Source organism: Drosophila gunungcola (genome assembly GCF_025200985.1).
Source record: "Drosophila gunungcola strain Sukarami chromosome X unlocalized genomic scaffold, Dgunungcola_SK_2 000043F, whole genome shotgun sequence".
Taxonomy (NCBI): Eukaryota; Metazoa; Arthropoda; class Insecta; order Diptera; family Drosophilidae; genus Drosophila; species Drosophila gunungcola.
Window position 1 is genome coordinate 234,393 of NW_026453191.1, and position 13,543 is coordinate 247,935.

General features: G+C 48.9%; 4 protein-coding genes across 9 annotated transcripts; 2 read left to right on the top strand and 2 right to left on the bottom strand.

The window, feature by feature from the left end:
• Positions 1 to 602: 602 nt before the first annotated feature.
• On the top strand, positions 603 to 4,381 carry LOC128260872 (NADH-ubiquinone oxidoreductase 75 kDa subunit, mitochondrial). Of its 2 annotated transcripts, none has more exons than XM_052994173.1 (6): positions 603 to 756; positions 973 to 1,160; positions 1,231 to 1,562; positions 2,262 to 3,288; positions 3,360 to 3,848; positions 3,911 to 4,381. In XM_052994173.1, the coding sequence occupies exons 2-6, from the start codon at positions 978 to 980 to the stop codon at positions 4,073 to 4,075; spliced, it is 2,196 nt and encodes a 731-aa protein (XP_052850133.1). In that variant the 5' UTR covers positions 603 to 756; positions 973 to 977; the 3' UTR covers positions 4,076 to 4,381. The 2 variants fall into 2 exon arrangements, with proteins under 2 accessions (XP_052850133.1, XP_052850134.1); XM_052994174.1 differs by lacking the exon at positions 603 to 756 and adding an exon at positions 766 to 906.
• Positions 4,382 to 5,249: 868 nt separating this feature from the next.
• Positions 5,250 to 10,822, bottom strand: LOC128260874 (thioredoxin reductase 1, mitochondrial). 4 transcript variants are annotated; one of them, XM_052994175.1, is made up of 4 exons: positions 9,428 to 9,933; positions 6,865 to 7,210; positions 6,568 to 6,794; positions 5,250 to 6,497 (listed from the first exon to the last, which is right to left on the bottom strand). In XM_052994175.1, exons 1-4 carry the CDS (start codon positions 9,717 to 9,719, stop codon positions 5,611 to 5,613), a joined length of 1,752 nt encoding a protein of 583 aa, XP_052850135.1. In that variant the 5' UTR covers positions 9,720 to 9,933; the 3' UTR covers positions 5,250 to 5,610. The 4 variants fall into 4 exon arrangements, with proteins under 4 accessions (XP_052850135.1, XP_052850138.1, XP_052850137.1 ...); XM_052994178.1 differs by lacking the exon at positions 9,428 to 9,933 and adding an exon at positions 7,737 to 7,990; XM_052994177.1 differs by lacking the exon at positions 9,428 to 9,933 and adding an exon at positions 10,622 to 10,822 and having other exon boundaries at positions 5,251 to 6,497.
• On the top strand, positions 9,994 to 12,082 carry LOC128260876 (C-factor). Of its 2 annotated transcripts, none has more exons than XM_052994181.1 (3): positions 9,994 to 10,473; positions 11,306 to 11,357; positions 11,409 to 12,073. In XM_052994181.1, the coding sequence occupies exons 1-3, from the start codon at positions 10,348 to 10,350 to the stop codon at positions 11,972 to 11,974; spliced, it is 744 nt and encodes a 247-aa protein (XP_052850141.1). In that variant the 5' UTR covers positions 9,994 to 10,347; the 3' UTR covers positions 11,975 to 12,073. The 2 variants fall into 2 exon arrangements, with proteins under 2 accessions (XP_052850141.1, XP_052850142.1); XM_052994182.1 differs by lacking the exon at positions 9,994 to 10,473 and adding an exon at positions 11,155 to 11,248 and having other exon boundaries at positions 11,409 to 12,082.
• A 298-nt stretch (positions 12,083 to 12,380) lies between these two features.
• LOC128260879 (circumsporozoite protein) lies at positions 12,381 to 13,228 on the bottom strand. The gene is made up of 2 exons (XM_052994185.1): positions 12,992 to 13,228; positions 12,381 to 12,925 (listed from the first exon to the last, which is right to left on the bottom strand). Exons 1-2 carry the CDS (start codon positions 13,104 to 13,106, stop codon positions 12,552 to 12,554), a joined length of 489 nt encoding a protein of 162 aa, XP_052850145.1. The 5' UTR covers positions 13,107 to 13,228; the 3' UTR covers positions 12,381 to 12,551.
• Between the last annotated feature and the right edge of the window lie 315 nt (positions 13,229 to 13,543).

Genomic DNA, 13,543 nt, shown 5'->3' on the forward strand with positions numbered 1-13,543 from the left:
ATTTATATGAATGCGTTACCTATGCCGACTGATAAGAAAGCTGCATATAACCGTCCTTTGTTTTAAATAAATTTAAAATTAGCCATCACATTATTTTGTAAATATATAAAACCCTTCAAACAGTCGTAAATTAGCTTTACAATCATGGTACACGATCTGCATTAAAAATACAACAAATTGTGAGCAAATTTATAAAAATTTGCATTTTTTAAAAGGGTACTCCATTGAAAATATTTTCAAAAAAATGTGACATTTTTTTAATTTCCTAAAAACTTGGTATGCCATATATTTATAAATAATAAATAAATTTTACCTTGTTTTATACTTTATTTTGAAAAAAAGGTAACTTAAAAACCACAAATACATCTTTTTAAATTTTTAGGCGCCATCTTTGATTTGTGATTTGAATTTGAATGACCGCGTTGACATGTGAATGGCCAAACAAATTATGAACAGCTGTTACATGCGCGTTGCCAACTACTCGAATTAAATAAAAACACGTAATAAAATCGTGTGTTTATATAGAAACAAGTTGTCTTAATTGAAAATGTGGTTTTGGGGGGCTGTCTATCATCAAAGGCTGTCTTAAGCAGTATGTTAGCTACTAATTATTAAATAAATAAATTAACCGATAAATAAGCGCGGCGGGTCAGCTGTCAACGCGGCAGTTGGCAACGCGGCCGACTGTCAAAGCAAACCGATTAAAAAAAGTTGTCTCCGCATTAAGTGCTCACAGGAATATTTTCCAGCATTTCGGTAGGTTTTCGTCTGGTTTCGTGGCTTTTTGGGCCACCAAACCGAGTGGCAAGTGGCGCTTGGGTGGAGCAACTGCCTCCGGAACAGCCCACCAAGTGGTAACAATCGATATTGGGCTAATGCTGGCATCGAGCGTACCCCTCCACTTATGTAATTTCTCTTGGCTCCCAACGATTGCAACTGAATTTTGGTTACTGTTCCTCTATATCGCTGCAGAAAATATGATACGGGCACCGCTAGTCAAGGCGCTGGGCGCTCTGGGCTCGCCCACACATCAGATGGCCAGCCGGGCGGTGCGCACCAGCGCCATGGTGGCCCAGACACCGGCGAAGGCGCCCGAGAAGATCGAGGTCTTTGTGGACGACATTCCCGTGCAGGTGGCACCCGGCACCACCGTGCTGCAGGTATTGTCACCTTTCTTGCTCAAGGAAGTCTCCTTTCCCTGATCCCATATTCCCTGCTCTATTTCCATAGGCCGCTGCCCAGATCGGCGTGGAGATTCCCAGATTCTGCTACCACGAGCGACTGGCCGTCGCCGGAAACTGCAGGATGTGCCTCGTGGAGGTGGAGAAGAGTCCCAAGCCAGTGGCCGCCTGCGCCATGCCCGTGATGAAGGGCTGGCGCATCAAGACCAACTCCGATTTGACCCGCAAGGCGCGCGAGGGCGTCATGGAGTTCCTGCTGATGAACCATCCGCTGGACTGCCCCATCTGCGACCAGGGCGGCGAGTGCGACCTGCAGGATCAGGCCATGGCCTTCGGATCCGACCGCTCGCGCTTCACGGACATCAACTACACCGGCAAGCGGTAGGGAAAACGTTCTATGGAAGCTATAATGGCTATAGAGCATTGCATGCTAAATCATTAGCCTTCCAAATGGTTCAAAACTGCCCAAACCAAGTTAAATATTGTGCTAGGAATCAAAATAACTATCAACTACACAGTCAAGCGGTAGGGAAAAAAGGGCTAAAGCTATTATGGCTACAGATCTTTAAAAGCTTAACCACTATCTTTTTAAATTGCTTAAACATGCCAAAGCAAAGTTATATATTAAATAGTGTATCAATTTAAGTATCGCTTTGCCAAGAGATTATCATCTGAAAAGCAACTTAATAATACTTAATACTGTTCAAACCTGCAAAAAATCAATCAAACCATTTTTACGATTACCATACACTTTGTAATTTAAGCCGCGAATCGAAATCTTTATACAGCTAAACAATTATTGAATGATTTCTAAAAATCAAGCTTAACATTGTGATAGTTATTTGTACTCCAAATCTCATCTCCAAAGCGGAAGATTGATATTTTCTGGTGGCTAAACCATTTTAAACCTGCAAGGTAACTCATATGTGTATGATAGACTTACAACCAAAACCCAAGCCCATTACTTTGGTGTTGAATAGCCTTGGCATTCTTAATATTTAAACCTTTTAAACCAAACGCAAATTAGCCCCTCGTATTCCTGTAATTTCTTATCATCTCACCCTTTCTTTATCACCGCAGAGCTGTTGAGGACAAGGACATCGGTCCGCTGGTCAAGACCATCATGACGCGCTGCATCCACTGCACCCGCTGCATCCGTTTCGCCTCCGAGATCGCCGGCGTGGATGACCTGGGCACCACCGGCCGTGGCAACGACATGCAGATCGGCACCTACGTGGAGAAGCTCTTCCTCACCGAGCTCTCCGGCAACGTGATCGACCTGTGCCCCGTGGGCGCGCTGACCAACAAGCCCTACAGCTTCGTGGCCCGTCCCTGGGAGATCCGCAAGGTGAGCAGCATCGACGTGCTGGACGCCGTGGGCAGCAACATCGTGGTCAGCACCCGTACCAACGAGGTGCTGCGCATCCTGCCGCGCGAGAACGAGGACGTCAACGAGGAGTGGCTGGCCGACAAGGGGCGCTTTGCCTGCGACGGTCTGAAGCGCCAGCGCCTAGTGGCGCCCATGGTGCGCATGCCCAACGGCGAACTGCAGGCCGTCGAGTGGGAGGGCGCCCTCATTGCCGTGGCCAAGGCCGTGAAGGCGGCCGGTGGCCAGATTGCCGGCATCTCCGGCCAGCTGGCCGATCTGGAGGCTCAGGTGGCCCTCAAGGATCTGCTGAATCGTCTGGGCAGCGAAGTGGTGGCCACCGAGCAGGGCTTCATCCAAGGCGGCACCGATTCGCGGGCCAACTACCTGCTGAACAGCACCATCGCCGGCTTGGAGGAGGCCGACGCCGTTCTCCTGGTGGGCACCAATCCCCGCTACGAGGCCCCGCTGGTCAACACCCGTCTGCGCAAGGCCTACGTCCACAACGAGCTGCAGATCGCCTCGATTGGACCCAAGATTGATCTTTCCTACGACCACGAGAACCTCGGCGCCGATGCTGCCCTGGTCACGGACGTCTGCTCCGGATCGCATGCCTTCTCCAAGGTTCTGGAGAAGGCCAAGAAGCCGGCCATCATCATCGGAGCCGATCTGCTGGAGCGTGCCGATGGCGCCGCCATCCACGCCACCGTGGCCGAGTACTGCAAGAAGCTGAAGAAGCCGGTAAGTCTGCTGCTCCTTATAGTTCAACTGTTTCAACCGGTTGCCTGATTGCTTTGCCTCTTCGCTTGCAGAACTGGAATCCCTTCAATGTGCTGCAGAACAACGCCGCCCAGGTGGGCGCCCTAGATGTGGGCTACAAGGCGGGCGCACAGATCGCCGTGAAGTCGCAGCCCAAGGTGCTCTTCCTGTTGAACGCCGACGCCGGCAAGGTGACCCGCGAGCAGCTGCCCAAGGACTGTTTCGTGGTCTACATTGGTTCGCACGGCGACAATGGGGCCTCGATTGCCGATGCCGTGCTGCCCGGCGCCGCCTACACAGAGAAGCAGGCCATCTACGTGAACACGGAGGGCAGGCCGCAGCAGACGCTGCCGGGCGTTTCGCCACCGGGCATGGCCCGCGAGGACTGGAAGATCCTGCGCGCCCTCTCCGAGGTGGTGGGCAAGCCGCTGCCGTACGACAACCTGGACGAGCTGCGCAACCGCCTGGAGGATGTGGCGCCGCATCTAACGCGCCTGGGACAGCTGGAGGCAGCCGGCGAGGCTGGCGTAGCGGGTGCTATCGTAGGTTACTCTTTCTCTAATCTTACATACCCTGTTAATGTCACCGCACCCTATGCTTGCAGAGCAAATCCATCGGCGGCGGCCCCATTGATCTGAAGCTGAAGGAGCTGCGCGACTACTTCATGACCGATGCCATTTCGCGCGCCTCGCCCACCATGGCCAAGTGCATATCGGCGGTCAACAAGCAGCAGCGGGATAACGAGGCCAAGCAGAGCGTGGCCATCTAGGCGATCTAAACTAATGAATAATTAATGTTTTTTTTTCTAACTCTGCTCTTCGACCTTTTGCCCCGCCACGCCACGCCACGCCACGCCACGACACGTCACGCCACGCCCCCAAATACTTACGGACACAAAGACAGCAGGAGGAGCCGCAGGATGAGCCAGCGCAGGAGCGGATTGGGGAGCAGCTGGGATCGGCCCCAGCGCTGGGGCAGTTGTAAATGAAAAAGTCTTTCAAGTTGTTCGAAACAAAGGAGTTATTCAATACGAAAAATAGGAAAACCAAAATAAAAATGTAATAGAAAATATCAATCGAGATTTCTCACTGGCTTGGGAGTTTAATATAACACATATAATCATAAATCTACATTTTATCGCCATCTCGCTTTGTTTCATGTTGAAGATAATGGCCTACTATATATAGAAGGCTTTTAATGCCTAAATAATATTCTACAGCTCGTTAATTGTACTCTTGCCTTGTCTTTATATTTCAAAAATTTATTGTTTGCCAAACATGCCTAATTTGAACCGCCTTTTCAATGTTTTGTTAAAGATTTCTATTTATGTAAAAATAGCATCAAACAATGACTAATCTAATCCGCCTTTTCAATGTCTCACTAATTTCTAATTTGATTTTCAGGACGTATACTTGTAACTTAGGCTCATTAACGTTATAAATATGCGTTGTGGTTACACTGTAATTTCTTATTACCTTCTACCACGCACTTCCTCGAATTTGTTCCTTTGAAAACAACCTTGAGGTTTTCCCCATTCATTGTGTATTTCTCCAGGGTGCCATTATACTCAGGTGATTGATAGCCTTGCGGCTTCCCAAGTACCGAAACTGCATTTAGAATTAGACTATAATTGGCTAAATGGCTCACAACTTTACAGTTTACAAGAATAAAATGGATATTGGCCGCAAAAGCGATTCAGTTTAGAGCCACGTCAATCTGCAATTACAATTTGCATGGCTAATGAATGGAGGGGGCGATTGCATATCAAATGTTTTTCAAATAAGAACTACTCAAAAATGTTGAGAACAAAGGGTAAAAGGTTCACTACATCCATAATTAATAATCAACGAGTCATATTGGTCATAAAGATTAAAGACTTATCAGAAAACTAGCCAAAAGAGACTCAATAATTACAAAAACACAGTTTTTTGGGTGAAAAATTGTATTTTTCAACCAGACATTTGGGGGATTTCATGGTTACTTTCATAGGTTTTAAACAAATTCAAAATTTTGAGTGCATGTCGGCGGCGCAGCAGTCGTGGGATGGGGATGCTTAAGCTAGCTGCGCGGGCAAATCCACTGGAGTTCCACTGGAATCATCGCTGCTGCCCAGTGCCCCTCCCTTGCGCAGAGCTGTTTTTTGTGTGTGCGGGGGTGTTAATTGTGGAAACTGAAACGGAACTGCTTGAACTCTTCGATCGCTGGGCCGCGGCATCAACAGCCATTCATTGGGTTGGAGGATTGGGTAGTGGAGCGGGTGTACGAAGGCGTCTCCCAGGCGGCTGCTGAGGATCGCAATCCCGCTTAGCTGCAGCAGCTGGCCGGTGTGGGGTCCAGTCCCGACCGCTTGGTGATGCTCAGCCGGGTGAACTCCTCGGCGGTTGTGGGGTGAATGCCCACCGTGTTCATCAGCGTGTTGACGGTCAAACCGGACTTCAGTGCGGCAGCGAAACCCTGGATCACCTCCCCGGCCACTGGTCCCAGATAGTGCAGTCCGTAGACCCGCTGGTCGCCATGGCGCTCGGCCACCGCCTTCAAGTAGCAGTAGCGCACGCTCTTCTGCGGGATGAAGAACTCCGTGGGCTTGTAGTAGCCGTGGAAGACCTCCACCTCGTCCTCTCCGTACTGCTTCACGGCGTCCTCCTCGCTGAGGCCTACGCAGGCGTACTCCAGGGGCGTGAACACGGTGGTGGCCACATCGTTGTAGTCCATGCGCTGGGTGGCTCCGCCGTAGAGGCGGCGGGCCAGCAGACGACCGGCCAGCACGGCCACGGGCGTCAGCTCCGGCTTGCCGTAGATGATGTCGCCGACGGCATAGATGTTCGGCACATTGGTGGTTTCCTGCGAGTCCACTGGAATCTTGTCCTTCTGCACACTGACGCCGGCATTGGACAGGTTGAGGTCCTCCACCAGACCCTTGCGGCCGATGGCCCACAGCACGGTGTCGAACAGCTCCTCGGCCTCCTCGCCGGTCTCGGTGTTCTTGTACTTGACCAGCAGCTTGCCATCGTCCTGCTTCTCCACGGACAGCGGCACCGATTTGCGCAGGAAGGGAATGCCGCGCTCCTCCATCGAGGAGGCCACCAGCTCGGCCATCTGCTGGTCGAAGCCGCGCAGCACAATCGAGCGCACCATCACGGTGGGCTCGTAGCCGAGACCCTTCAGGAATCCGGCGCACTCCAGGCCAATGTCTGAATGGGGGGATGAAAGGATGAAAGGTTACATTAGTTGTCCTCCAACTGGCAAAGTAATGGCACTCACAGCCAGCTCCCACAACCAAGGTCTTGCCGGGCTCGCGGTCCAAACTGAAGAGATCATCGCTGGTGATGCCGTGCTCCACGGCTCCGGGAATATCCGGATAGCGGGGACGGCCGCCCACGGCAATGACGAAGTTCTGGGCGGTGATTGTGCGCTCGCTGCTCTTCAGCTTGGCCAGCATGGTGTGCGCGTCCACAAATGAGCCCAGTCCGTTGATGTACTCCACTTTCCTGAGGGCGCCAAAAGCAAAATACCATTAATGGGATCTCTTAAGCGGGGCTATAGCCACACCACACTCACTTGTCGCGCAGGTCCACACGGGTCACCCAGTTGACGGACTTGATGTGGTTCTGCACGGACTGCACCAGCTTGCTCCAGTCCGGCTTGATCTTGTCGTCCACGTTCCAGCCGTAGGCGGCAGCCTCATGGACAGCCTCGCCCAGCAGCGAGGCCTGGTGCATCAGCTTCTTGGGGATGCAGCCCACGTTGACGCAGGTGCCGCCCACGCCCCACTTGGTGCCCAGCGTGGGCGTGGGCTTCACGAAGTCCAGGCAGGCCACACGGGCGCCATTGAGCACCGCCTCCTTGGCGCAGGCCAGGCCAGCTGATCCGCCGCCAATCACAACTAGGTCGTAGTCGTAGGTTCCTGTATAAATATGGTAGAAGGGTTTTGGGTGAGTACTCTTTATGGCCTACAGAGCTTACCAAGTGAACATCCAATTTATATAAATATATATTCCTATGTTTTGACCGAATGGTTTCATCCCATTTATAAGCCAAAAATGATATTAATAATTATTTAATGCAAAAGAGTTCCTGAGTCATATATTTTTTAGAGGAATAACATTTGGAAAACAGGTTTACAAAAGGTTAAGAGTAGCCTTTCACCAAATCTTGAGAAACAATCGCCAAAAAAGGCTAGTCATATAACTTGACTTTTTAACTGACTAATCATCACGCTCACCTAAAGAACTCTAAAACCCTTATTACTCGAAGGGAATATTGTTGCTATTACTTGTCGTTTGCCGTATTTAGTATCTAGTTTAGTTTCAAGCTTAAGTTTATGACTGATAACTGACATCAATAAGAAATGTTGTTTAACTTATAAAGTTTGTTTCTCTTTAACTACTGTCTTCCCCTGTTCCTATCCCTTAAGCATAATCCATTCCTGCCTTTGGCCAACTCCTCGCGCACTCGAATGTCCAGATAGGCGGATCGGTAGATGCTCCTCCGGTGGCGCGGTTCACCCTCGACCAGCTGGGAAACGGGCACGAACTCGAACAGATGCATCCAGACCGAAATGGGAATCAAGACTGTTTGGTTTTTGGCCAATCTGCACCTTGCAATCGGAACCTGGGCCTCCTTCGTTCCTTTCAGCTTTCAGCCGCCACAGGAAGCTCTTTCTGTAGATGCCAGGTGGCGATAGCGATAGCGGTGCCAAATGCCGCATGCCACTGGGTCAGAGAGTTCGAATCAAACTGGAGCAATCATCTGGCGACATGGCCACCGACCACGCCGCACGCCCTACGCCCCTTGCCCCCCATCCACCCACGCCCATAAGTCATTGCTTTGACCTGCTGGATTTTACCATGGTTACGCCCCAAAACTAGTTGGCAACAACACTAGGGCTTATCGGCTGTAACCACGCCCCCTTCCGCCCACTTGTGTTTAGCCCCCTCCTGCCCCTTAGCCCTCCTCCCACCCAGAAATCGGAGAAATCGGGTAATCGCGCGATATAAACAATTGTCGTCACGCTGCAATTAATTGCGGAATTCAATGACGATGACGGGCGATGATGATGCAAGTGTCGAAGATGTTTGTTTGCCCAGCAGAGATACAGATACAGATACAGATACAGATAGGGATAGAGATAGAGATACGGATTCAGATATGGTGAAATCATCATGGGTGCACGGGCACCCAATAAAGCGATTCTCGAACATTCCGCAAAGGGAAACTAACAAATCAATCATACTATATGGATATGATGATTTCTTGTTAGAAACAAAAGCTCTAATATGAATATGGATTGGCTAATTATTCATACCGCAGGGAAACTTGATCTTGCGCTGTTAAAATGTATATAAATCTATACCCACCCAATGGATATGTTTATTTGCACATATATGACAATGGTATTTAACAAATAAACTACTATTTTTTATAAGAAAATGTTGCAATTTTAAGAGATCTATTTGAAGAGCTGAAGTGGTGTAGAAAGCATTAAATTATTTTGAAGTATTATAGTTGTCTCTTTGAAAATTTAATGGATTATATATTTTTGTTAAAAAACATGTTTATATTTGAAAATGGTAACAAAGTTTTAGAGTGAATCGTAAGAATATTTCTAACCAAATTTTTTCATATGAAAAAATGATTAGTATATGGTTAATCTCTAAATTTTTAAATGACTAATGGGTTTTATGAACTTCTTTATGCAATATAAAAAAAAAACAGGAAATATGAAATGAGTGAATCAGAATTTTGTTGACCATTATACTTAGAAGATGCACCCCTTTTAGCGCCCACGACCAGAGCACAAATCATGTACTTAAGCATGATAAGGGCGAGTGCTATTAATGCGACCCCGACTGTAATTCCAGTTGGACTGGGTGCGATGGCGATTGACGATGACGTTGCAAATGTGAAGTAAATGCCGGCATTAAACCTTTGCGAATACGTGCCGCAGGCAGAAACCCGATAAGCCAAGGGAGCCAAGTAATAGTTATTGCATAATAATGGCGTCGGGTTAACACAAGAAACCCACAAAAACAGCAAAATCACACCGCACACTTGTGGAAACCCGACGACTATCGACCGCCGCGTTGCCAATCCGGATCGGCGGCAATCGATATCGGCTCACCTCCTTTGGTCCTCATCTTCCGCACCGGTTGTTCGTACATGGCCGCCCGGTCGCAGTGGGGATGCTGGAAGGGGATCGCACCGCCCGCCCCCGCCGTTCCAGCCGACCCCGCCGACCCTGAACTTCCAGAACTGTCGCGGGATCCTCGCTGTCCGGAACTCATGTTTCGTTGGGTGCTGGAACTACTGGAACAACTACTGAGGCGGCACTTGTTTTGTAGAATGCCAGACGTAAATATCGTCGAGCACTGCCGCACGAACGTAACGGAGAGTCTCGAGTTGCACAAGTTCATCTTGGCGGCTCCCCTTCACTACCTCACTACCCCTTTCCAATAATTGGCTGGAAAAAAACTTTCGCGAAAGGGCACAAAAAAAGACGGAGGAACACAACACAAACACGTCGCTGGTCTTTGCGGGAATGCTGCGAATGCGGTGGGCAGGCAGACGCGCCGATAAACGGCTACGTAACAGAAGCAGAGAGAAAAGATAGCGGCGCAGATGCGAAGGCAGGGCTAAAGAGAAATGGCAGAGGAGTCGGAATGGGAATTGCAAAATGCCAATTGGGAAGGCCATAGATGTGCCGCAGAGAGTCCAATTAGAATTTTCGAAACGTTTCTAATTGAACGCACGTTTGGCAATGCGCAGTATCGATAACTAACGGATGGTTGGCAACACTGCCAGACAGCCGGCGTCAAATTATTTCTACGCCTGATTTGTTCCTGCTTCTACGCTTGTGTTACGGCAATAAATTCGGTTGATAAGCACGGAGAGATCTGGTGAAATCCACAAACGGAACAGTCCAATACCGCCCTTTATTGCACCCTAAACACTGCCTAAATAGTTTGGGCTTTTATCTCAAGTGCGCGATTAGATTTTGACCGTGAGTCGTTTTGGCGGAGAATCTTGTGCCGCAGAAGAGACATGAACTCCATCCTGATAACCGGCTGCAATCGAGGACTCGGCCTGGGACTGGTGAAGGCCCTGGTGAATCTTCCCAAGCCGCCGCAGCATCTGTTCACCACTTGCCGGAATCGCGGACAAGCCAAGGTAAGGGGTCCGTACTTGGTCCAGTTAAATGTAAGTGAGGTGACTCACTTTCCCTCAGAAACTACGCGAACAATCCGCGAGCATAAAGTTCGCTATAACTTAGTCCCAATTCGTGCCGCCAATTCCGCGTCCGATCCCAAAAACTCACCTTGCACGGGCGCCATTGTCTGTGGTTCTAGTGGCAGTCTCTCCAGGTAAATTATTCCGAAAACAAGGATTAGCAGTGGATAGGTAATGTGCGGCAACGCGGAAGTGGAAAAGCGGTTGCTGCGGTTTCGACTGTGTTTTTAAGCGGCTCGCGAAAGCACGAAACGAATAGGAGAAGATAGCTTTTGCATTAGCTTTTGTAGAGATGGAGAAACGTCGATGCCGACGTCGATGTCAGCGATGTTTTCAAAACATCGGTCTTATCGATGTTTCCAAAACTTCGGTCTTATCGATGTTGTTATCAAAAATTCAAATTTAGCTTTCTGTTAGTTCGACGTTTCGCTAACATTTTTCTGTTAGATCGACGTTTTGTTAACATTTTGCTGTTAGCTCGACGTTTCGCTAACATTTCACTGCTAAACACAAACACACCACAAGCACGCAAAGTCACCGCTAGAGGTGGAGAAACATTGATGTCATCGATGTTTTCAAAACATCGATTTCATCGATGTTTGGCGTGGCAATACTGATAGCTTACGATATTCAGTGCCACCACTACAAAGTCTGATTTGCAGGGGGGCGCCTTTTTAATTGCTTTTGAAATCAAAAACCAAAAACTATCAGCCTGGTAACAAATTCGCTGTTAATCGATGTTTAACCTCCTGCTATTTTATTTCACCTACAGGAACTGGAGGATCTAGCCAAGCAGCACTCCAACATCCACATCTTCGAGATTGGTAATTGTTCTTTTGATCCATTAACCGCTTTTTAACTAGTTAACTCCGCAGATCTGAGGAACTTTGAGGCCTATGACAAGCTAGTCGCCGACATCGAGGGCGTGACCAAGGACAAGGGACTCAACGTGCTCTTCAACAACGCTGGCATAGCGCCCAAATCGACGAGGATTACGGCCACTCGATCGCAGGATCTGCTGGACGCACTGCAGACCAACACGGTGGTGCCCATTATGCTGGCCAAGGCCTGCCTGCCGCTCCTCAAAAAAGCGGCCAAGACGAACGAGGCGCTGCCGATGGGCGTGGCCCGTGCCGCCATCATCAACATGTCCTCGATCCTGGGATCAATTCAGGGCAACACGGATGGCGGCATGTACGCGTACCGCACCTCCAAGTCGGCCCTGAATGCGGCCACCAAGTCGCTGAGCATCGATCTGTATCCGCAGCGCATCATGTGCGTCAGTCTGCATCCCGGCTGGGTGAAGACCGACATGGGTGGCAGCAACGCCCCCTTGGACGTGCCCACCAGCACGGGCCAGATCGTGGAGACGATCAGGAAGCTGGGCGAGCAGCAGAACGGTGGATTCGTCAGCTACGATGGCTCTCCGTTGTCCTGGTAAAGGATGTCAGACCCTATTTAGCTGCATTTTGTTCTGTTTGTTTGTTAGTTGTTGTTAAATAAACTAGAACCTCTGACTCTAAGAGTGCCTCAATAAAATATGTGCTCTTATTTATACTAAAATAAATTAAAGTGCCTTAAATTAATGTTAAACATACCTTTCTCCTCTCATAGCTGCGTGTTTTAAGCTTCTTAATTCTTCCAAAGGGCCGGTACTAGATTTAAAGTTTAAAATAATAAATATAAAAAACTTAAAAAAGTTCAAATATTCAACTTCAAAATGGGAAGTTTTGGTCTTAATGACCTATTATAAAAAAATGTAACTTATACAAATGTCTTAAGATATGAAAATGTTAGACATTTTTTAAGAATTCACAAAGTGTGATATTCCCCAATTTATAGAAAAGTTCTCAAGTTTTGGGGTCTCCAGCAGCCCCATCCATCAGCATTTGTATTTCGTGAGGTGTCTTAAGTGGATAACATAGAAAAATATAGGTTTCCAGGCCGCCCGAGAGAACACAGTGATTTGCAGTTCCTTAACCTATGTATGCCCGTCATGTGGGGCTATCTAGTACGTGCTATTTCTGCCGCGGCGGCACCATGGCCACCGGAACCTTGGAGGGATCAATGCCTATGGCCTGGGCCAAGGGTGGCAACCGCATGGGATTGGCATTGGATCCTCCGAATCCGCCCGCATCCGCTGTTCCGCCAGCCGTGCTGTTGGGATCGGGACAGGGAATCTGGCGCTGGGGCGGCACCATGGCCACGGGACGTGGTGAGGCCGTGGCTTCCGTGAGTGGAGCTACCAGGCCGCCGGACAGTCCGGACAACCCGTCCAGCGGGTGGGCCACGCGCTTCCGGAGGTCGAGGCGTGGCCGTCGGTTGTTCGCGTTGTTGGTCAGGGCATCCGCCGAGATTGGTGGCGGATCGTTCCAGCCGGGTGTCAGTGAGCCTGTCGAGTGGAAGGGTGTCGAGCGTTAGACATCATCACTTGGCCCAAGAACCAGGATAAGCTCACCTGGAAAGGCGCCCGATGGCGCTATGTTTTGCCCCGTTGGCGGTGGAGGAGGTGCAGCCGTCTGCTGTGGTGGTGGCTGCTGATTGCTGGTCGGCGGTGGCGGTGGTGGTGCCATGATGGCTTCTCTATCCTGATCCGGTGGCTCCTTTTGCTCCTCCGCGCGATCCTGTCCAGAAATTCATGCAAGTTTAGTATGCCCGTAGTTGTTTACGCTTTGTGGCCAGTGTTGGGAAGTAACAAAATAATTGAACCTAATAATTGTACCCAGATACGTGCCTAGGTAAATCGTGGTACTACTTTTTACCCAACACAGGTACAACAAAGTATCTTATTGAAAGTAAGCAAAACTAGGCTCTTGAGTATTTAAAAATTATAACAAAAATGTTTTAAATTGACTTTTAATTAGTTTGATACTTAAGAAATAATAATGTAATAACATATTGTATTTTTAAGTATTTCAATAAGTATTATAATTTAATGAAAAATTGTTTTTGTATCAAACGCCTGGGAAGTAATGGCCATAAGTTAGAATGTCAAACATCTTTGAATTCG